Genomic DNA, 22,568 nt, shown 5'->3' with positions numbered 1-22,568 from the left:
TGAAATAGGGCTGTACTTTGGCGAAATGGTCTGCAATTATATTTGATTAGGCTATGTCCCAATCATATTCAGAACCAATTTGAAGTCGTAAAATCTGTAGATTTAATATACCAATAAAATGTTTATGTCTCTGCCTTCCAGATGTTTTTTGATAAGACACCGACACAGTGCTATCACTGGCGGGGATGAGAGAGGCAGAAATCGTCTGTGAGTAGGCCTAAAACAATGACTTCACCTGTGACTAGCCAGGCAAACCGCGACCTCACAGCAGCTTCTGGTCGCCTGAGGTCAAAATAATCACAAAAATTGAATTTCAGTATGCTATACGGTCGCAGGGAAGACGAAATAGGTCTTGATTGACGTGAGGTGACCGTTACGGTCACCGTCTGTGTTTTTGTACCGTTTGGCGCACCACATATAATCAGTCATTGTTAAATCAGGCCTCGTGGGAGAGAACACAAGGACGGACTGAAAAGATGAATGCTGGATTCGGAGGAGTGGAATGCCATGACAAATGTGAATCTTAGGAACATACATCACCTCAGCACAAACGGTGAATATTTCGAGGATAGAAGTCCCTCGTAGTTAGGGGGGATACCTTTCTCCCGTGCCTGAGACCATCATGTCACCAAAATACATCTACATCTATCTTTGATATGAATGCTAATGCACTGCTTACCTACTTGCAGTGGAGAGAGAGAGAGAGAGAGAGAGAGAGAGAGAGAGAGAGAGAGAGAGAGAGAGAGAGAGAGAGAGAGAGAGAGAGAGAGAGAGAGAGAGAGAGAGAAAGAGACATTCGTTGGCAAAAAAAAACAAACAGACCCCATTCACGTTAGTTTCTTTTAACATAATCTCGTTTTGGACTCGTTTGATGTCGGTCTAGCTGGCTCGGATAGTACACGTTGTTTGAAGTGTTTGTGATTTGGGAAATACTTGCATGTGATTTCCATTTAGATATGAGCGATATGTGTCTGCCATATGAGCTGTTATTAAATGTTAAAGAGATATCTAAAATGATTTAGTGGACTAGAGGCTATCCCAACCTTTGAACCAGGAGATGGAAAATGTGAATGCTAGGTCTATTGTAAAAAATAAAAAAACTACAAACCAAGTTTATTTTTTATTTGTTTTGTGCAGATTGTTACAGTGTGTAAGAATGTAAGGCTACAGTAGCCTACCTCATAAATTCAAAACACTTTATATACTTAGTAAAGAATAGGCTATTTGGATATAAACATATATATTTTATGCACAGAAATTCATGAGAAACAATCAAGGAAATTGTATGACATGTTTATAGTCGTTTTGAGAAGCTGCTGGGGCTCTCTGCAAATGCACAAAAAGGAAAGGTCGACTAATCGACTTTGTCGAGTCCTCTGTCGTCGGGCAAATACATTCGCCGTACCATCTTAGAAGAAAAAAAGCTATTCTATTGCTTTTCAAAGGGATACATAAATTATCATTAGACATCATCATACGTTTACCGTATAAAACAGAAATAAGATGGAAAATAAAAAAGGAAAATCTATTAGGCTATTTCTGTTTATTAGATAGCCAATACCAAATATTGACGAAAACAACCAAAAATCACGTAAGCCTATACTAGGCTACAATACTGTTAATATGTTTGTTCTATTGGTATTCTTAGCTCTAATATTATTAACATGAGTAGACCAGTAGCAGTAGCCTATGCCTAGAATGAGCTTATTATTGTTCAAAACCAAAACATTAATATGCTTAAGGAATTATTGGTTCTATTTAAAAATAGCATGACATCAATTAAACGTACATTTTGCCTCAGGTAATCATTTGCGTGGACGTTTATCGGCGTGTAGCCTGTGTGTGTGTGTGGTAGGCTGGTAGAGTGATTTATTGTTAATAATTTCATTTGGAGCATAAAATTCATAGTTTATTCATTGTTCATTATCATTGTTTATTAATCAAATTTAACAAATCATTTCTGTATATATCAAAAATGTGTATGGACAAGGAAATAGTTTTGACTGATTTTGGAGTCTGCGACGAGTTTTCTGACTAACACGAGGACTTTTAACGATCCCTAACTGGCGACAAAAGGGTCACGGTTTTACAAGACAAGGTTCACGCTCGCTTTTCCGAGTAGCTATTGACGACGTGAGAACTGGAAGGGGTCGGGTTTGTTTTTGTGTCTAGGCAGAGCCTCTGCCGCAGAGGGATAATGCCGACGTGTGAATGCACAAAGAGTAGCAAAATATTTTCCAAACTAAACTCTGCGCGTACTAATTTAACCCAATAAACTGTATGTGAGTCAATAGAAACATATCACTCATTTAGCCTACTTTAAAAGAGCACTTTGAACATGTATACATTTCATACAATTACTCTTTCAAGCTTATACGTTTTCTAGTCGTGAGTCAATGCAATAGGCCTACAACAAAGGTTGTCTACTTGAATTCACAACTTTAATGTTTGAGTTAATTTCTTTGTTTGATTTTAAAAGACACATTAAGAAGCTATATTTCTCTTTCACACATATGCCATCAAACTTTAGATACACGATGGCTGAATGAAATCCAATGTTTTCAAAATTATTATGAAGCTGACCTTTTTATTTGACTCTGCGTTACATTTGTTTTGGAAGTAGTTTGGTGGAAACTGTAAAGGATGCTAAGATTGCCATCTAGTGGCAAAAAGAAAAACCTGCATGTCATCACAGAAAGGCGTTATAGATGCAGTAAAGATGCATTGGTAGATGCATCATTAATCTCATATCGTGATCACCACCACACAACCACAATCATCATTATCACTTCTACAACCGCGGCAGCCCCATCATGGCTACACTTCACAGTTTGTTACACGAAACTATAACAAGTTTGTTTCATGACACGTTTCGTTTTTTTAAATGAAAATATATGTTTGTGAACAGGAATGAGCGATCGATAGAGACAGAGAGAGGGGGTTGGGTAAATGTTCTAAGCATGCTTTATTAGGGACCTACAGCCAAGATAGGACATTTCCTGGTTCTATTTTTAGACATTGGAGGACTGTGCAGTGTGCAATGACATTACGTCACTGTAGGGTTTTAGAGGGACGCTGCACGGTCTGTCTTTAACCCGCCACCCTCTCCCTGTTTCAGTCCCCCCTCTCACTCTCTTTCTCTCCTCCATCCCTCCCCCTCTCGTTATCTCTCTCCATCTCTCTCTTTCTCTCCCATCTCTCCCTCTGTCGATCTCTCTCTCTCTTTGTCTCTGCCTCTCCTGATCCTCTCTCTCTCTCTCTCTCTTTCTCTCTCTCTCTCTCTCTCTCTCTCCTCTCTCTCTCTCTCTCTCTCTCTCTCTCTCTCTCTCTCTCTCTCTCTCTCTCTCTCTCTCTCTCTCTCTCTCTCTCTCTCTCTCTCTCTCCTGACCCTCTCTCTGTCTTTCCCTCTCTCTCATCATCATCATGACCACGGCTGTCCAGCTGTTCCGTCAATTCCTGCAGAGGTAGCGTAAAACACAAACCACGTGACCAAGCTCGCCAATGCCCTTCTGCAACTCATTCAGCACGATGGCTGCGGATGCTGCGGATGCTCTGCGCTCACAGCGCCGCATCCTGCATTCGTACCGCCTGGCTCTTGTCCTCTCACCGCTACTCCTCACCTATCGTCCGGCCACTGCTGGGGCTCTGCTCGGCGTCCGGCCAGAGGACACCACAAGCGGGGAGCTGTCCGTGCAGGATGGGATGCTGAGGGCTACTGAGGGGACCCGGTTCATGCTACGAGTTTACTACGCAGTCTCACCGGCTGCATTCAATCCCAATCGAACTCTGAGCGGGAGAACGGGGGCTGGCCCTGCCACACCATGGATAGCGTTTATAGAGGAAATGTGGGAAGAAGGTGCAGAGGAGTATACGCAACCTGTCCGGCACCAGAAACGGAACCCATGTGTGGAGGAAAGCGCCCGGAGCTCTGACATCGAGCTACTGGGTTCTTTCAGGTCCACCTCCAGCCAAAACTCAGTTCTTGTGGAACTGCTCGCCAAAGACCTGCGGAGAGGTGAGAAGATCAAACACTACTCCATGTGCGTCTTCGACGGAGCGAAGTGGGAACATTTCAGGAGCAGGGACTACTGGCTTGCGGTGGCGGAGAAACCCCCCCAAGCGGACGTGTGGCTCCAGGCGGGAGTGTCGGTGCTGTTACTGGGGCTGTCCGCGCTCTGTAGCGGGCTCAACATCAGTATGCTCGCTCTGGATCCCGTGGAGCTCCGGGTGCTCCAAAACAGCGGCACCGAGAAGGAGCAGAAATACGCGCACAAAATAGAATCTGTGCGTAAACACGGGAACTACATCCTGTGTACTGTGGTACTTGGCAACGTGCTGACCAACACTTGTTTTGTGGTCTGGATGTGCATGATTATAGGAATGACCCCCCTCTCCACGGCGTGTTGCACCTTAGGGATATTTTTCATAGGTGAAATTCTGCCACATTCGGTGGCCTCTAGACACAGCCTCGCTATCGCCTCTAAGACGATCTGGGCCACGCGGTTACTGATGCTCGTGTCCTTCCCTATCTCCTACCCCGTCTCCAAGATTCTCGACATCATGCTACACCAGGAGATCAGTAACTTTTACACCCGGGAAAAGTTGGTGGCCATGCTGCGGGTCACCGACCCTTACCACGACATTGTTAAAGAGGAGCTCAACATCATCCAGGGAGCGCTGGAGCTGAGGACTAAGACCGTGGAGGACGTACTGACCCCGCTATCCGACTGCTACATGCTGTCCTCGGACGCGGTCCTGGACTTCTGCACAATGTCTGACGTGATGCAGAGCGGGTTCACGCGGATCCCGGTGTACGAGAACGAGAGGTCGAACATCGTCGATATCCTGTTCGTTAAGGACTTGGCCTTCGTGGACCCCGATGACTGCACCCCGCTCAAAACCATCACGCAGTTTTACAAGCACCCAATGCACTGCGCGTTCAATGACACCAAGCTGGATGTGATGCTGGAAGAGTTTAAGAGAGGTAACCATCCACAGAGTCACGCGAAAACTTTAGAACATTTACAACCATGAAGTCCATAAAAAATGAAATATAAAACATCATCATACAAAATATACCTTATGTATTTGTTGGAAAACAATTGGTTCCATACAAAGGTTTAGATCAGGGATCACATGATTTGTCTTGAGATTTGTTTGAAGTGTCGTTAGTGAAACTTGTTCATTCTCTTATATGGATGGGAAAAAAGTAGAATTGATCTGCTGTTTCGACTGACAATGTGATTGTCCAGAAGCAGTTTCCCTGATGCAGCCAATTAGTCATATCTGACTGATTCCCTGGTCTTCCTAGTGTGTGTCCCTCCAGAGTGACACACATTGTTTGTGATGATTGCACATTGTTTATCAGGTTATACTGTACAGTTTACAAAGCCATGGATATTTCTCAAGCTAACAAATGCAACATTTCTACTTAAGAAAAAACATAAACCCGTTAAAATCGTTCTGCAAGGCCTGTAATGATGAATTCATTTGTAAAATGCTTTAATCCAAAGCAACTACAAAGGGCGAGATTTGAGTTACTGAGCTGGTGCAGACTTGGGTAGAAAAACTTGTCCAAAATGTAACTCCATGACCTTCCAGTCATGGAGTTACATATGAAAGTAAAGTGCTTAGAAAATGCAAGACGTGCTGAATTTTCAGACATTAACTACAAGATCAACATGTCCATCGACTTGAGTCAAGGTTTATAGGTTGGTAACGTGTGTGTCCTTTAAAAACTCCTTGTTTGTGTGTAACCCATGAAAAGGGAACGTGAATCGAATCCTCCGCTGGTCTCCTCACTTAGGTCGAAGGACAGAGAGGCCAGTTTCCAGGATGTTATTTAAAAATATGTTACATCATATGTTACAGTTATGTTGGGACCCTTTGAAGTGATAGTTACAGAGAGTGCATGGGCTCAGGCTGCAGTCTCTGACTTAATATGAAATGATGGAAGAGTTAATAGGACTCCAGAGAGTCAGAGAAACTTTCCTTTAAATATAACAAAAAAAATAGATGCTTTGATGGAGCTAGGTTGTGGAGATGGGTCAGAACAGGAACCAGTGATTCATTTTAGAGTGCTCACTCTCTATTAGGCCAAATAGCTATGTCCTCAGTCGTGCTTCAGCACTGAGAGATAAAACCCAGGAGGACCAAGACTTTCTTTGTCGATAAGCAGAGTCATTCAGAGATGATTCATTGAATTGAAACGTGAAAGCCTGTCTTTCGTGGTAATGCTGTCAGGGTCAGCACCCAGAAAAGCTGCTTTACCATGACAACCGAATGTATAAATCATTGGTTCATTCAGTCTGACGTTCTCAGAGGAAAGTGTTCAAGGGTGTGTGTGTCTGTGTGTGTGTGTGTGTATGGTAGAGGGGAGTGTGAGGGGAGAGTTGAGTGGAAATAAGAGGAGAGGATGAGAATACAAGAGAGGAGAGGAAGGGGGTTGGGAGAAGGGAACATGAGAGGTGAGGATAGGAGAGTATCCATGAGACAACACATTCATTCTAAACTAATTTTCTTCCACTGCAGAATACCTAGAATAAGATTCCTGCATGAACTTGTGAACCCAGTTGAGAAATAGTTGATTGGTTTTTAGCATGCGTGATTAAAAAGAGTAGATCTCACGCTATGCTATATTTCTGTGAAAGCAAAGTTCTCAGAGGCTGTGGTCTTGGGGATTGACCTCAGCTGTTTGTGTGTTGATGTGTGTGTGTGTGTGTGTGTGTGCTGATTACACTGTATGAGTATGTGCACTCGTGAGTTTGACCTTCTCTCTTAATCCCCATCAGCAGGGTATCACTGGAGAGAGCCAATGGCAATGTGTGTGATGTGTGTGTGTGTGTGTGTGTTTGTGTGCGTGTGTGATGTGTGTGTGTTTGTGTGCGTGTGTGATGTGTGTGTGATGTGTGTGTTTGTGTGCGTGTGTGATGTGTTTGTGTGCGTGTGTGACTTCCCGGGGCTTTGAAGTCCTCTTCCTGCTTAAGGGTCACCACTGGCTGAGCCTACTGTGATTACATGAAAAATTCAGCTACAACCTTTACCACCTTTCTTCATCCCTCTCTCCCTCTCTCTGTCTCTCCCTCTCCATCCCTCCCTCTTTTCTTCTGTTTGCATCCCACTCCCCTTCATTATACACTTCTTCCTCTCTTTCCTCTCTCTTCTTATTCTCTCTCCACCCCCCTGTCTTTCCTCCTCCCTCTCCCTCTCTCTCCTCTCTCTATCCTCTTCTTCTTCTCTCCTCTACCCCAGCTCAGCGCCCCAGAGAGCTGTGACTGATTGAGAAGGCTAAGGCACCATGGGGTGATGTGTGTGCAAATGTCACTTTGATAACGTCATGCAGCAGCAGTAGAAACAGACATGAATGTGTGTGTGTATGTGTGTGTGTGCGAAATTGTTCCCTTCACCTGAAGAAGACTGTAGGTATGTTACATCTGCAGAGACAGATCAAGAAGCTGTCACACACACACACATAACACACACTGGAAGAACACCCCCCACCCCACAAAACAGACACACACACACACACACACACACACACAGAGAGCTGTGCCAGCCTGAAGCTAACTGGCTGAGCAGAAACTGTGAGAGTGACATTTGCGTGGATCCCACTTACCCCATGGGCAAACCATGTGTGTTTTATGTAAAACATGAGTGATGTAATCCAGGCTCCGTCCTTGTCCCCGGGCCAGAGGGCTACTCTCACCTGAGAGCTCCAGACAGCCTCAGCCCCAGCCAATCACTGACTGTGCCCTCTGTGATGTCACACTGTCAATCAGTCATCTGTGTTGTTGTGTTGAGGTTTGGATTAAAACCATTTCATCCTCCTAAAACAACATTTTGCCAGTGATTAGGAAGCTGTGTGTGTGAGTGTGTGTGTGTGTGTGTATTTATGCAGTGTTGGCATCATTGTCTATTAGATAACTGTGTTGGTCAAAGACTTGATGCTGTTCTAACAGAAGCAAAACTCCCCCCCCCCCCCCCCCCCTAAATTGAGACACAACACTGTCCAGGCAACACAGCATCATCATGGCAACACAATTCCAGTTGCCAGCATCATCATACTGTAAGTCTACTCAGAGTTTACAGTATAACCACTGACCAATTAAAAGTCCAGTTTATTGTCAAGACGAGTATTGAGTTATGAGCAGTGAGTTAGTAAACTGAGGCTAGTATTGTAGAACTGGAATCTGCTATGGTCAGCTTTAAGATGGAAAAGGATGAAAGACTCCCATAGGGTGTGTGTGTGTGTGTATGTGTGTGTGTATGTTGTTGTGTGTATGTGTGTGCCTGTGTGCAGTTTACTAACAGTGAGTTAGTAAACTGAGGCTAGTATTGTAGAACTGGAATCTGCTATGGTCAGCTTTAAGATGGAAAAGGATGAAAGACTCCCATAGGGTGTGTGTGTGTGTGTATGTGTGTGTGTATGTTGTTGTGTGTATGTGTGTGCCTGTGTGCGTGTTTATGTGTCTGTACGTGTTTGTATGTTTTTGTGTGTGTGTCTGTTTGTGTTTGTCTGTGCGGGTTTTGTGTGTGTATTGTGTGTCTTTGTGTCTGTGCGTCTGTATGTGTGTGTGTGTGTGTGTATGTGTGTGTGTATGTTGTTGTGTGTGTGTGTGTGTGAGAGCTGTGACTCAGACAGAGATGCCAGTGGGCAGGAGAGAGATTAGCAGAGACAGTTTGACAGGCAGGATAACTTGGGCCTTACGTAAACATGGGGAGAGATGAGATTACGCAATCAGTCTGTGGATGCCTGTTTGTGCTGACTGTACTGCCCACAGTGCTGCCATCTCCAAACACACGTGCACACACTCACTCATGCACACACACACACACACACACATGAAAACACACACACCAACCCGTGCACATGCACACACAGGCAGACACATGATTCCCCATAAACACATGCATGTAGACCTGATGTACTGTTACACTATTTTCTCTCTCATTTTCTTTCCCTCTTTCTCTTTTTCTGTACCACTCATCCTCCTTCCCTCCTTTCTTTCTTTCTTTCTTTCTTTTTTCCTTTCTTTCTTTCTTTCCTTCCTTCCTTCCTTCCTTCCTTCCTTCCTTCCTTCCCCCAGGTAAGTCCCACCTGTCGGTGGTTCAGAGAGTGAACAGTGAGGGTCAGGGTGACCCCTTCTACGAGGTCCTGGGCATCGTGACCCTGGAGGACGTCATCGAGGAGATCATCAAGTCAGAGATTGTGGACGAGACAGACCTCTACAGTATGTCGGACACACACACACGCGTACACATCACTCTCCACACACCCATGCACATGTCCATGACTGGCTTCAATACCAGTGGTGTATTACTGTAATCTGTTAAACCTTTTAACTTGAAGATCACATTCTCTTTCTCTCTGTCTCTCTCTCTCGCTCTCTCTCTGTCTCTCTCTCTTTCTCTCTGACTCTCTCTCTCTTTCTCTCTCTATCTCTCTGTACCCTACTATAACTTACGTAATTGGCTTTCTAGGTTACCATGCCTTACTTGCTGACTGTGTTTGTCTAAACTGAAACCCCAGATGTGTCTCTTCCTGCTTCTCTATGTCCCTGAAGGATGCTCTTAACATGTCCGCCCTGCTCCAGTTAGAATGCCTTCTGAGTGGAGGAATTGTGTCTTGGAACGAGTGCCAGTGTGTGATATCATAAAGCCTCAGATGTGTCTATGCCACGCTGTGTGTGCTGTATGCCAGCGAATGTGTGTGTGTGTGTGTGTTTGGTATATCTGTGTGTGCAGACGTGAGCATTTGTTTGGAGATGCATATGTGTGCGTGGGTATGTGTTGAGATGCATATGTGTGCGTGGGTATGTGTTGAGATGCGTATGTGTGCGTGGGTATGTGTTGAGATGCGTATGCTAGCATGCATGTGTTTGGGATGTGCGTGTGCGCGCGCGTGTGTTTGGGATGCGTGTGTGTGTGTTTGTGTTAAACGATGCGTACGTGTGCGTGCGAGTTTGGTATGTGTGTATGTGTGAGTGCATGTATTTTGGTTGTGTGTAGGCATATTTTGAGATGCGGAAGTGTGTGGGTGTGTGTCTTTGGGATATGTGTGTGTTTTGAGATGCATGCGTGCATATTTTTGGGTTGTGTGTGGACGTGTTTCGAGATGCGCATGAGGGCATACGTGTGTGTTTAGGATGTGTGTGTGTTGTGTGATCTGCATGTGTCCGTAAATATAGCTCAGGACAGATAATCTCTGGGGACTCACATTCAGCTGTTCAGTGGGATCTAATAAAGCATCAACATCATTACCAGCCCAGTCATCAGATCATCCTATTCACCAGTCAGAGGTGTTTTCCTGCCTCAGATTATCATCAGATTAGTAATCTGGCTATGCAGACGAGACAGTGTTGGGTTAATCTGTAGAGTTAGCCAGCTCTAGGACTCTAGTCTGTGGTAGGTGGACTGTATTAGCAATGTCATCAGTGACGATCTGTTTATCAGATAGAGTTAGATGAGTCTGCTAGATTAGCTGTCAGGGAAGCCATTTTGGATCCTTGGGTAACCGTGTGTGTGTGTTCACCTAGCTGACAACAGAAACAAGCGGCGTGTGTCTCACCACGAGCGCAAGCAGAAGGACTTCTCGGTGTTCAAGCTGTCAGCGAACGAGCTGAAGGTGAAGATCTCTCCTCAGCTGCTGCTAGCCACACACCGCTTCCTGGCCACAGGTGGGCAGTCCAGAGTGTGTGTGTGTGTGTTAGGGTTAAGGGAGAGGATATGCGTGTGGCCCTGATGTGTGTGTTTTTATGTTCAGGACCAGGGAGTGCCTGTGTGTGTGTGAATGTGTTGACAGGGGCTCTGAGCATGCGCACATTTGTGTTCATGTGTATGTGTGTTGGGCCGGGGCGTGTGTGTGTGTAAGAAAGATATATAGACAACACCCGAGGGTGTTTGTGTGTGTGTCCAATTTGCCCTCCAGCCTCTTCCACTAGCAGTGTCCTATTTGACCCCTGACCTTTAACCCCTGTAGAGGTGGAGCCGTTCAGGTCAAGCCACCTATCAGAGAAGATCTTGCTACGCCTCATCAAGCACCCTAGTGTGATCCAGGAACTCAAGTTCAACCCCAAGAGCAAGCGCTGCCCCCAGCACTACCTCTACAACAGGAACAAGCCTGTCGACTACTTTGTCCTCATTCTGCAGGTAGGCCACGGAGCTACACACACACACACACACACACATGCTCGCGCACACACACATCTGTGTGCACACACACACTTTGACTCTGTACCTCTCTCCTTCATTCTCTGTCTCGCTCTCTCTTTCGCTCTCTCTTTCGCTCTCTCTCTTTCTCGCTCTCTATCTGTCTCTCTCGGTCTCTCTCTGTCTCTCTCTCTCCCTCCCTTTCGTCCCCCCACCAGTTATGCTTTTAGTTTGGCTCACTCTCAGTTTGGTGTTTCAGGGTCGAGTAGAGGTGGAGATCGGAAAAGAGGCTCTACGCTTTGAGAACGGAGCGTTCTCCTACTACGGCATGCCTGCCCTCCTACCAGCCCTGCCCACAAGTACCCTCCTACCAGCCCTGCCCACAGGTACCCTCATACCAGCCCTGCCCCCCACAAGTACCCTCCTACCAGCCCTGCCCCCACAAGTACCCTCCTACCAGCCCTGCCCCCCACAAGTACCCTCATACCAGCCCTGCCCCCCACAAGTACCCTCCTACCAGCCCTGCCCCCCACAAGTACCCTCCTACCAGCCCTGCCCCCCACAAGTACCCTCCTACCAGCCCTGCCCCCCACAAGTACCCTCATACCAGCCCTGCCCCCCACAAGTACCCTCCTACCAGCTCTGCCTCCCACAAGTACCCTCCTACCAGCCCTGCCCCCCACAAGTACCCTCCTACCAGCCCTGCCCCCCACAAGTACCCTCCTACCAGCTCTCCCCCCCACAAGTACCCTCCTACCAGCCCTGCCCCCCACAGGTACCCTCCTACCAGCCCTGCCCCCCACAAGTACCCTCCTACCAGCCCTGCCCCCCACAGGTACCGTCCTACCAGCCCTGCCCCCCACAGGTACCCTCCTACCAGCCCTGCCCCCCACAAGTACCCTCCTACCAGCCCTGCCCACAAGTACCCTCCTACCAGCCCTGCTCACAAGTACCCTCCTACCAGCCCTGCCCCCCACAAGTACCCTCCTACCAGCCCTGCCCCCCACAGATACCCTCCTACCAGCCCTGCTCACAAGTACCCTCCTACCAGCCCTGCCCCCCACAAGTACCCTCCTACCAGCCCTGCCCCCCACAAGTACCCTCCTACCAGCCCTGCCCCCCACAGATACCCTCATACCAGCCCTGCCCACAAGTACCCTCCTACCAGCCCTGCCCCCCACATGTACCCTCATACCAGCCCTGCTTTATGTAAAGAGAGAAAGAAGGGGCCATTTTAAAACACACATATTTCTCGGACACTTTTTTTATCTCTTTGTGCATGTGTGTTTGTGTGCGTTTCTGTGTGTGTGTAGTCCTCAGGTACGGTTCACGCAGCAGTGGTCTCAACCAATCAGAATCTGTGCTGAGTGGCGTCAGTGCGGGCCAGCAGAGCTCAGGGGGAGGAGTCTATCTGCCAGACTATACTGTCAGGCAACTCACAGACCTGCAAATCTTAAAGGTAACACACACACACAAACACACGTAACTCTTTACCCTGCCCTCCCAAACTACCCCCACCCCCCTCTCCTCCTCCTACTACTCCCCCACTCTCCTGCTCCTCCTGGCCCACTCCTCTCACTACTACCCCTCTTCTCCTCCTCCTCCACCTATCCATCTCCTTCTCCGACTACCCCACTTCTCCCCCTCCTGCTACCACCTCCTCTCATCCTTCTACTACCACCTCCTCTGCTAATCCACCTACCCCCTCCTCTCCTCTTCCTCCTTCTCCCTTCTCCTCCTACCCCCTACCCTCTCTTCCTCTACCCACCTCCTCCTCTCCTCCTCCCTACTCCTCCTCCTACCCCCCTTCTCTGCCCTCTGCCTCCTATCCCTCTCCTCCTCCTACCCCCTCTTCCCCTCCTCCTTTAGATCAGTTGATCCTACTGGGGCTACGAGGACTTTGATGGAAAAGTTCTGATCCTGACAGAAAACAGATACATCCTGTCTTCCTACCTTGTGTAAACACACACACACAGACCTGGTCACACACACACACACACATCACCCACACACAGACCTGGTCACACACATCACCCAAACACAGACCTGGTCACACACACACACATCACCCACACACAGACCTGGTCACATACACACACATCACCTACACACAGACCTGGTCACACACACACATACAGACCCACACACACACCACCACCCACAAACATGGGCACATACACACACACACACACACACACACACACACACCACACACACCGCCCACTCAAACATATACACAGCCCCCTCTCAAACACATACTTGCTGTTCCTTTAATCACAGGGATAAATTATCTCTATTTCCAGTATGAAGAATTTAAGATTAAAGTGATGTTCCTCCTGACTACACCCACACAAACACATACACACACACACACACACATGCACACAAATAGTTATTCTTTCGTTTCTTAGTTTCAGGGATATTAGCTGTAAATAACCAAGCTCTGTTGTTGATATTTATAATGATGATAAGATGAGGATGAGGTCGAGGATGATGATGAGAATGTAGAGATAATGAAATTTATGATGGTGATGATGAGGATAACTATTTTGGTCAGGATGATGAGGATAGTGAAGATGATGATGGTGGGGATGATGATTATGATGATGATGATGACCTCCACCCTCAGATCACCAGGAACCACTACCAGAACGCCTTGACGGCCAATCGCATGGACACCTCCCCTTTGACCCCTGACCCCTCCGCCCTGGTCCCCGACAGAGGGGCCCGTCCCTCCGCCCCCGAGACACGCTCACACAGCATCGCCCTGCCGCTCACACACACACACACACACACATACACGCGCCTCGGGCTGGCTCGCCTCTCACACTCCCAGCACCACACACGCCTCTACAGCACCTCCCAGCTGAACGAGAGGAACCGCATAGTCCGTGAGTAGAACGCCAGCACGCACATGCGCACGCACGCACACACACGCAAACCCAGGCATGCACATAATCGCCAACACACGAAGGCAAGCGTACGCACAGGTACAATTGCAAAGAAACACACCAACTCCAACATACTGACGAAAGCACACAGACACACACACACACACACACCGACTCTAACACCTACACAAATGCACACGCGCATGCTCATTGGTCACACAGATGTGAAAGCAAGCACACGCATACATAGACACGCATTCACCAACACTAACACACAAACACATGTACACCTACAAACACACTGGCTGCCAGATGAGATGAGAGAACTCATTAGAGTCTGCCCGTGGCTCGAGATGTTACGTCAGATATTTTGTTGTTGTTGTTGTTGTTGTGTTTACTGGGACATGAAGGAACCCAGAAGACTGTGGAGAGATTCTAAGAGCCAGCAGAGCAGAGTGAGAAGTAGCAGAACTCCCATTTCAACAAGGCAGATGATCTGGATCAATGTGTGTGTGTTTGTGTGTGTTTGTATGTGTTTGTGTGTGGGAGGGCTGTGTGTCTGGGGGACGGACGGATACGTGTGTGTGTGTTTACATGTGTTTGTGTGTGGGGGTGGTTGAGTGTGTGTGTGTGTGGGGGTGGTTGTGTGCGCGTGCGTTTGTGTGAGTTTGGTAAGGTTATGTGTTTGTGTGCATACGTTTGTGTGTGTGCGTGCGGGGGGAATGGCGTATATGTACGTGTGTTTGTGTATGGAGGGGTAGTTTTGTGTGTGTGGGGGGAGCGGGGCGGTGTGAGTGTGTGTATGTGGGCAGGGTAGAGGGGCAATCGAGTTTGTGTGTGTGTGAAGTTAGTCTAAATCTAATTTAACAGTATGTGTGTTGCGTAACCTTCCTCGCAAGCAGACTCTTCATACGACTGGCACTCGGCTAAAAATAGCTCTCATTAAACTGCAACCAGCGAGGAGGACAGATTGGACGTCATACCGTTAAAAATAATACTTTTGATAAAGACACTCATAAGAAGAAACAGAAGCTTCAGAAACCCCCTGGTTATTAACAACCCCAGAAGTGTTTGGCGATAATCACATTTCAAGTTCAAATGCGTTTGTCATTTGTAACAAGGGCAAGTACACTGCCTGGTCCAACTCATGTCAACAGTGCCCTCTATCCTAAAACACACGGTGTGTGGGTAGAAGGGACACAAAGGGTAGAAGGTCAGAAGAAAAGCCAAGCTGACAGCTTGTTTGTCAGGTTTGAATACAGGCTTTCACAAACACTGGGCTGTGCCAGAGAATTTACATACTAATGAAATCATTATGTACTGAGGGAGAGAGGGAGACAGAGAGAGAGAAGGAGAGAGAGACAGAGAAGGAGAGAGAGAGACAGAGAGCTCATCTGTGAGCTCAAGCAAACCATGAGTGGTTTCAAGACTTTGATTTCCAAAGAGACCATCTGGTCTCTCACTCGCTGTGTGAGGCACTCCAGGGTGTATGTGTGTGGGGTGGGGGTCTGGGGGGTTCTGACTAGCATGTAGGAATCAGAAGTTTCCTAAAAAATGGTAAAACTAGCTCAATTTAAAGTTCAAGTGTCGTTTCTAGGGGGGGTTTAAGGTTTGGGGAAGAGGGAGTGCATATGTAAACAAAACATTGGGCTGCTTTTGAAGGGCGGAACTCAGGGGCTAATGTACCGGCGGGATAAATGACTCTTGTGCCCGACGCAAATCTAAAATGGGTTGGTCTGAAGTAGCTACATTTCTCAGGAGGTGTGGTTTGGGCGTAACGTGCAATAAACCAATCAGAGCGTCATCTCACATTCCCTTTAAGAGCAGGCGCACTTATTCCATATTGCTATTATAATGGCGGATTTGCCAGGCGCACGCCAGGAGCGGTTCACAGCCGAGGAGACCGACATTCTCGTCAGGGCCGTAAAAGACAGAGAAGTGACATTGTATGGGGATAGGAGAAACCCACATAAATTAGCTTTGTCCTTATGTGTCTTGCCACTATTGGTCAAACAGGTTTGATCCGTCATTACTGCAATTAGCCTGAATAATTTGGGTAGGCCTAAATGTGTATGCTAGATTTATGCCTTTTTTCACACCTTCATGGACACCAAAATTATTTCCCTCGTGTGGTAATATTTTGCTTTGTAATTATGTATGGTTTGCAAAAATGGGAACTGCTGCGTCTGCAGATGAGAGAAGCAAAGTGTATGCGCGTTGTGCACACGCTACATTATGGTCAAGCATGCACCTTTAAAATAGCATCTGAATAACGTGCCACTGACTTTAGACCACGTTTTTCCTGGTCGGTGGCGGAATTGTTTTCTGAAACTGCAAAATAGCACCAGGGAACGTTTGCACCGGAACACGCCTCGCTGAACCGCCCCTGGGAGCGCAAGGTCTTTCCCTAATTTACCCACGTGCGTCTTTGGAGGCAGGGTGCGAATTACGGGGGGTTTTGGGGGGGTCTGACCCCCCCCTAATTAAGACTTGGAACCCCCAAAAGAGGTAAAAACAACACGTCGGGGGGGTCGATACACGCCTTGGAGAAGAAGCTGACCCCCCGATTGTCATAATTAGCACTCTTTTTGGAGGGAAAAGTCCGCTGTGCGTCGGGTACAAAATAGGAATGATACCTGCGTCGGTCTACAAAGTCAATTCCGCTGGGTGCAAGATATGGCCCTGTGTGTCTTGATCTCTGTCATTGAAACCCGTTTTACACGATTCACCAGCCCCCCCTGCTGACAGAGGTGTAAAACATCACAGCAGTTCGAATCCAAACAAAACCACGTCTGTTTACATGTAGAAAGTACAAGACCAGGAGATGTGCGGCGGTCGGTACAACCTCTTCACCTCCCTAGGGCTTGACCTTACATTACATTTACATTTAGTCATTTAGCAGACGCTCTTATCCAGAGCGACTTACAGTAGGTACAGGGACATTCCCCCGAGGCAAGTAGGGTGAAGTGCCTTGCCCAAGGACACAACGTCAGTTGGCATGACCGGGAAGCGAACTGGCAACCTTCGGATTACTAGCCCGATTCCCTCACCGCTCAGCCACCTGACTCCCCTGTGGTCCCACCAAAGGAAGTCACACCGAGGCCCCTAAGCTCCATATTTAAAGCGCTATCCATCCTGGATACTCTGGGGCCAGTCTAATACAGGGGCCCCATGAATCCCTGACCCTACCCAGCTGCAGGGGCAGGGCTGTTGATGGTCCGGCCTGTGTCCCTCCTGTCCCCAGGCAGCAAGTCTGACGGCCAGAAGAGCCCCAGTGACTCGGTGTTCCTGAGGATGGATGAGATCCCCTACATCTGGGAGGATCGCCCAGAGAGCCAGGAGGACAGTGGTGAGGACCTACACCGTGTTACGGTTTTACATTTAGGTTTTGATCCAAAGCGACGTGCGAATGGTGCATGTAGGAAGTCCAGCAGATGATCACGGGTCAGAAGTGCACGGTGTTAGGAGGATTTAGAGCCTGTGTGTTTCATCACTTGAAAGGTGATTGGTCAGTCACTGGGTGTAATCAACTCAACATCTATCTCTCACCATGTCTCTTTTTCGTTTCTCTTATTCTGTCCCTCTCACTCTCTTTTTTCTGTCTCTCTTTCTCTTTTTCCATCTCTTTTTCACTCGCATTGTGTCCCTGTCTCTCTCCTCTCTCTTCCTCTCTCTTTTTCTCTTTCTGTGTCTCTCTTTCCTTCTGTCTCTCTTTTTCCCTTTCCATCTGTTTCTCTATTTGCCTCTCTGTCTGCCTGTCTCTCCCTCTCTCTTTCCATATTTTTCTCTCTCTTTCTCTCCTTCTTTCATTCTGTCTCTCTCTCTCTTTCCATCTCTTTCTCTCTCTCTTTACCTCTCTTTTCTATCTATCTCTCTCTTTCCATCTCTTTCTCTCTCTCTTTACCTCTCTTTTCTATCTCTCTCTCCTCTCTCTCCTCTCCCTCTCTCTCTCTCTCTCTCTCTCTCTCTCTCTCTCTCTCTCTCTCTCTCTCTCTCTCTCTCTCTGTAGATGCTGTGCCTGGGGAGCGTGACTCGTCCGCCTCTCTCTTCATCAGTTCTCTCTCTCTCTCTGGCTCAGAAGAAACACTGGGAAAGAAGCTGCTGCACAAACTGAGTGAGCAAACACACACACACACACACACACACACACACACACACATACATACATACACAGAAACACAAACAACAAATCTTCTGGCACAACATGTCCTAATTGATGCTGGCAGGTGTATCATAGCAACAGAAGCTGAATTCTGCTACTACATCTCAACTTTGTTTAACTCTCTCTCTCTTTCTCCTTCTCTCCCTCTCTCCCTCTCTTTCAATTCAATATGCTTTATTGGCATGACTGTTCAGGTTAAACAATGTAGCCAAAGCAGCACATATCAGAGATCAGAATTAGCAGTACTGTAATACTAAAACAAAAATCCGTACAAATATTTATTGCATTGAGGGATAAAATGTATATATTTTTCCAATGTTCTCTCTCTCTCTCTCTCTCTCTCTCTCTTTCTCTCTCTTTCTTCATCTATTTCTTACTCTGCCTCTCTCTGTCTCTCTCTGTCCCATCAGTGATTATGTAGCTCTGCTACTATAGCTCTCCCTCTCTCAGGACGGTGAAAATGTGCAGGCACCTTGAAACAACATGACACAAACACACACGCATACCTTGTAACTGCATTTACACATTTTGATTCTCATAACTACATGCATCTCTGTTGTAGGTAACAAGAGGAGAAAAAGATCTTGTGATGGAGAGAAGAGTGTGGAGGGAAACACAGAGCAGCTTCATCTAAAGACCTAACACCTCCCTCTCCTGGTGGAGAGGAGTCCCCAGCACCTCCTCTTCCTGTTCCTCCCTCCTTCTCCTCCTTCTCCTCCTTCTACCTCCATCCGGCCCTCATCCTCCTATTTATTCACCCCACCCTCCACCGCATCCTCCCCCGTGTCCTCCTCTGTCTCCTTCTCCTATTCCTCCTCTTCCCCTCTTCTTCCTCCTCTACCCCTCCTCGTCTGCCTCCTTTTCGTCCTCCAATTCCTCCTCTTCACTCTTTTCCCCGACTCCCTCCTCTTCCTTGTCCTACCCTTCTGCCTATTCTTCCTTCTTCGCCTCCCTCTCGTCTCTACCCTCCTCTCATCTCCTCTCGTCCTCCTCTTTCTGGGTGTCTTCCAGATGGACCCCCATCTCCAGGAGGAAGTAGCTTTAGAATCCAGCAAGAAGCTCCAGGGTGTGCAGCCTTAGCATGACGCGCGTGCGTTAGCATGACACCATCTTGTTGGAGGCCCAGGGGAGGAATGAGCCCTGCCCACCACGCCTACCGGCTCCTGTCGTCTCTGATGCGTCACTCAGGTCTGGAAAGTACCCACAAGCCTCTCCTGTCGGCCTCCGTGTCTCCTCTGTGTGGGTCTGTGTTCTGTCAGGGGTCGTCCACACATCCCTGGACATGATGGAGACCGTCCAGTCACGTGTGTTTTTAGTCCTGGTCAAAGGTCATTGACAACCAGGACTTTTCAAATCCTGGAACTGTACAATCCTAGTGAATCTGTACAGTACACAATTATAAGACTTCCATTTTGTCTACTGGTGTTTCATACTTTTTGTATGAAGTGTATGAAGCAGTCTTTATCTGATCCTGTCCTTCCGTGAATTAAATACACAGACTACAGCAGCTCCACAGCCAGACTGCTGAAACATAACGTCCTCAGTCCCTCTGCCCAGCATGTTTCATGAAACAACCAGGAGATTGGTCACACTGAGGACAGGAGGGAGACAGAGCTTTCAAGCACAGGACAAATATGTCCTTCTGAGCCAACACAACCTAAACTGAAGAGGAGCGCCATCTAGTGTTGTGGGATGGAATGACGAATTTACCCGTCATCAGACTATATTGCACATTTTCTCTCTGTCGCTGCCCGTGAAAGCAACAAGGAGAGAGCACAAATACAAAACGGAGCCAGTGGAAATGAACAGGAGTGACAAGAGACAAAGAATCCTTTTGAATCTCCTCTGTTAGACCCCTGTCATTCTGACCGGACGCCATCCACGGCCATCGCCGTGACAATGGCACTCAACGAGCTAGGCTCGATATGTCATGTACTAAACCTAACCAACAGCCAACCAGTTAAAGCACAACTTTTACAAACACACAGGTACTTTTTCTCCATATTGAGGGGACTCTAAATGATTTATATATTATGACAAGCCATAAACTACTATGACTTGAATGACTACTCAATTTTCTAGTACCTTCAATGTTTGAAGAGAGATGCAATATTCAGACTAACCCCACAACTGAAGACACAATCTGTTACCTGGTGTTTTATAATGTAGGTTTTGTTATGAGTAAAGGGTACTATTAGGGTTGATAGACATACTGATGTTGAACTACAGCCACTAGCATCATCTCAATGCCACAGAGTAGATATATGTACTCACACACACAAGTTTACTATACACACATTACACAGAACAGTAGAACATGTCTATAGAACCAAAAACCCATCAGTAGAACTAATAGTTGAATGTAGAACACATCAACATAACATATCTATATAACTCAGCACACATCAGTAGACCAAATCTATAGCACGTAGCACTCATGAATAGAACACATCGGAACATGGAACATAGAATTCTCACTGTGCCATAGTCTCTTAGATGAGTTCACTGTACATATTCATGTTCTGTATCAACTGTGCCATCTCCTGCCCCTTGTAAACACACACACACCTTTCAGTCTCCATCTACCCATTAGTCTTAATCCACCACCATCCCCATGGTTTCCTGTCAGCTAGTAAAAACCTTTTTACCTGATCCCCTCATTCTGTACATGAGCCGACTTAGACCCGAAAACCTGATATAGCCTTGTGTGGGCTAGGGGATAGAAATAGCACTGGACTAGGAGCTAGTGATGGGACTGGACTAGGGGCTAGTGATGGGACTGGACTAGAAGCTAGTGATAGGACTGGACTAGGGGCTAGTGATAGCGCTGGACTAGGAGTTAGTGATAGGACTGGACTAGGGGGTAGAGTTAGCACTGGACTAGGGGCTATAGGTTGGATTGGACTATAGGAGCTATTGATGTTTGATGTTGAGATATAACTGGATTAGGAGCTAGATATCTGGACTAGTGACTGAAGATATGGGCTAGGGGCTAGTGATAGAACTGTATTAGGAGCTAGATACTGTATCTGGGCTGGAGACTGTGGGCAGGACAAAGTAGAGGGGGGTGTTGAAGTTGAGGAGGCTGGAGGAGACAGATCGTAAGTGTGTGTGTGTGGGGGGGGTGACGGGGGGAGGTGCCAGGTGCATGCTGGGCACTGCCTTCCGCCTCTATCAACCTATAATATTCCACTAGTAGAAATCCCCAAAAGCTTGACGCTCTGATTGTGCATGCATAGAGCAGATGTGAGGGCCTGACTGAGACCTCTCCGCTGGGTTTGGACCCGGGGAAGTCTGCAGGGGTTTGGGGGGGTGCAATAGCCACACTAGACGGTGGGGCGAGGCAGCAGAGAAGTCTGTATGACAGTGAGCCATAAGACCAAGACATGAGAATCTGATAGTGAGGTTAGCTGCACAGCATAGAGGACTAGCATGAGATAGAACCGTACGGGGATGTGCTACAGTAGACTTTTATGGCAAGCTAGTTCCTGACTGAGTTAGTGAGTGAAAAAGACAGACACTATGTGTTTAACGTGTTGACATGTAGCAATAATGACGGAAGTCAACTTAAAACACCTGAAAAGCAAGATTAGGTGGCAAATTAGATTCTGTCAGATCAGGTTTGTGTTAGCTGCTCTTCATTGTGAAATATTAAAACATGATCCTGAGAGAGGAGGGAGAGAGAAAGAGAGAGGGGGAGGTAGAGAGCGAGCGGGAAAGAGGGAGAGGGAGTCCGAGAGAGCAAGAGGAGGAGGTAGAGAGAGAAAGAGAGTGGGAAAGAAGGAGGTAGAGGGAGTCAGAGAGAGAGGGGGAGAGAGAGAAGTGAGGTCATGCTTCACTGAGCTGCAATACAGGGATGGGGGAGGAGATATGACGTACTTTGACGTCAAACCGCTACCCCTTTTGAGCTACTGTATACACACACACAGTAGGATCTGGTGCAAAGATAGAACAATCCTTTCTCTCTCTTTGGCTTACTCTGTATTTGATAACAATTTAAACATTTTTATTTTATATTTGTATAGATTCTAATGGCTCAAGTGCATAGCAACCCACTAATTGATTCAATTTCTACAGGAGTTTGGATGCAGAGATTATATCAGGAAAAACAAGCCTAGTGTATGTTTTAAACAGAGAACCATGATCACTTTAATAAACAGATTGAAACAAAGACCTGTCTGGCTTGTTTGTTCTTCTTCATGTGTTTGTGTCTCTTCTTCATGTGTTTGTGTCTCTTCTTCATGTGTTAGGGTCACAGTCTTTACTAGAGGACAGATACCTTGTGGATTTCCTGGCAATTCATTCTTAGATCTAGATGGAACCTGGTTCTGAGAGGAACGTGTTCTCATCCGTTCTTCAGACTGGTC

At 47.0% G+C, this 22,568-nt stretch overlaps 1 protein-coding gene across 1 annotated transcript; it reads left to right on the top strand.

Annotated features, from left to right (window-relative positions):
- The first annotated feature begins 3,454 nt into the window (after positions 1-3,454).
- Positions 3,455-18,897, top strand: LOC134021971 (metal transporter CNNM1). Its single transcript, XM_062463102.1, has 10 exons — positions 3,455-4,984; positions 9,087-9,230; positions 10,536-10,676; positions 10,979-11,148; positions 11,408-11,507; positions 12,462-12,607; positions 13,778-14,039; positions 17,284-17,388; positions 18,049-18,153; positions 18,764-18,897. The coding sequence occupies exons 1-10, from the start codon at positions 3,502-3,504 to the stop codon at positions 18,841-18,843; spliced, it is 2,736 nt and encodes a 911-aa protein (XP_062319086.1). The 5' UTR covers positions 3,455-3,501; the 3' UTR covers positions 18,844-18,897.
- The last annotated feature ends 3,671 nt before the right edge of the window (positions 18,898-22,568 follow it).

This window comes from Osmerus eperlanus, chromosome 6 (assembly GCF_963692335.1).
Source record: "Osmerus eperlanus chromosome 6, fOsmEpe2.1, whole genome shotgun sequence".
NCBI lineage: Eukaryota > Metazoa > Chordata > Actinopteri > Osmeriformes > Osmeridae > Osmerus > Osmerus eperlanus.
Note: the sequence above shows the minus strand (reverse complement) of the source record. Positions and strands in the feature narration are given on the sequence as shown.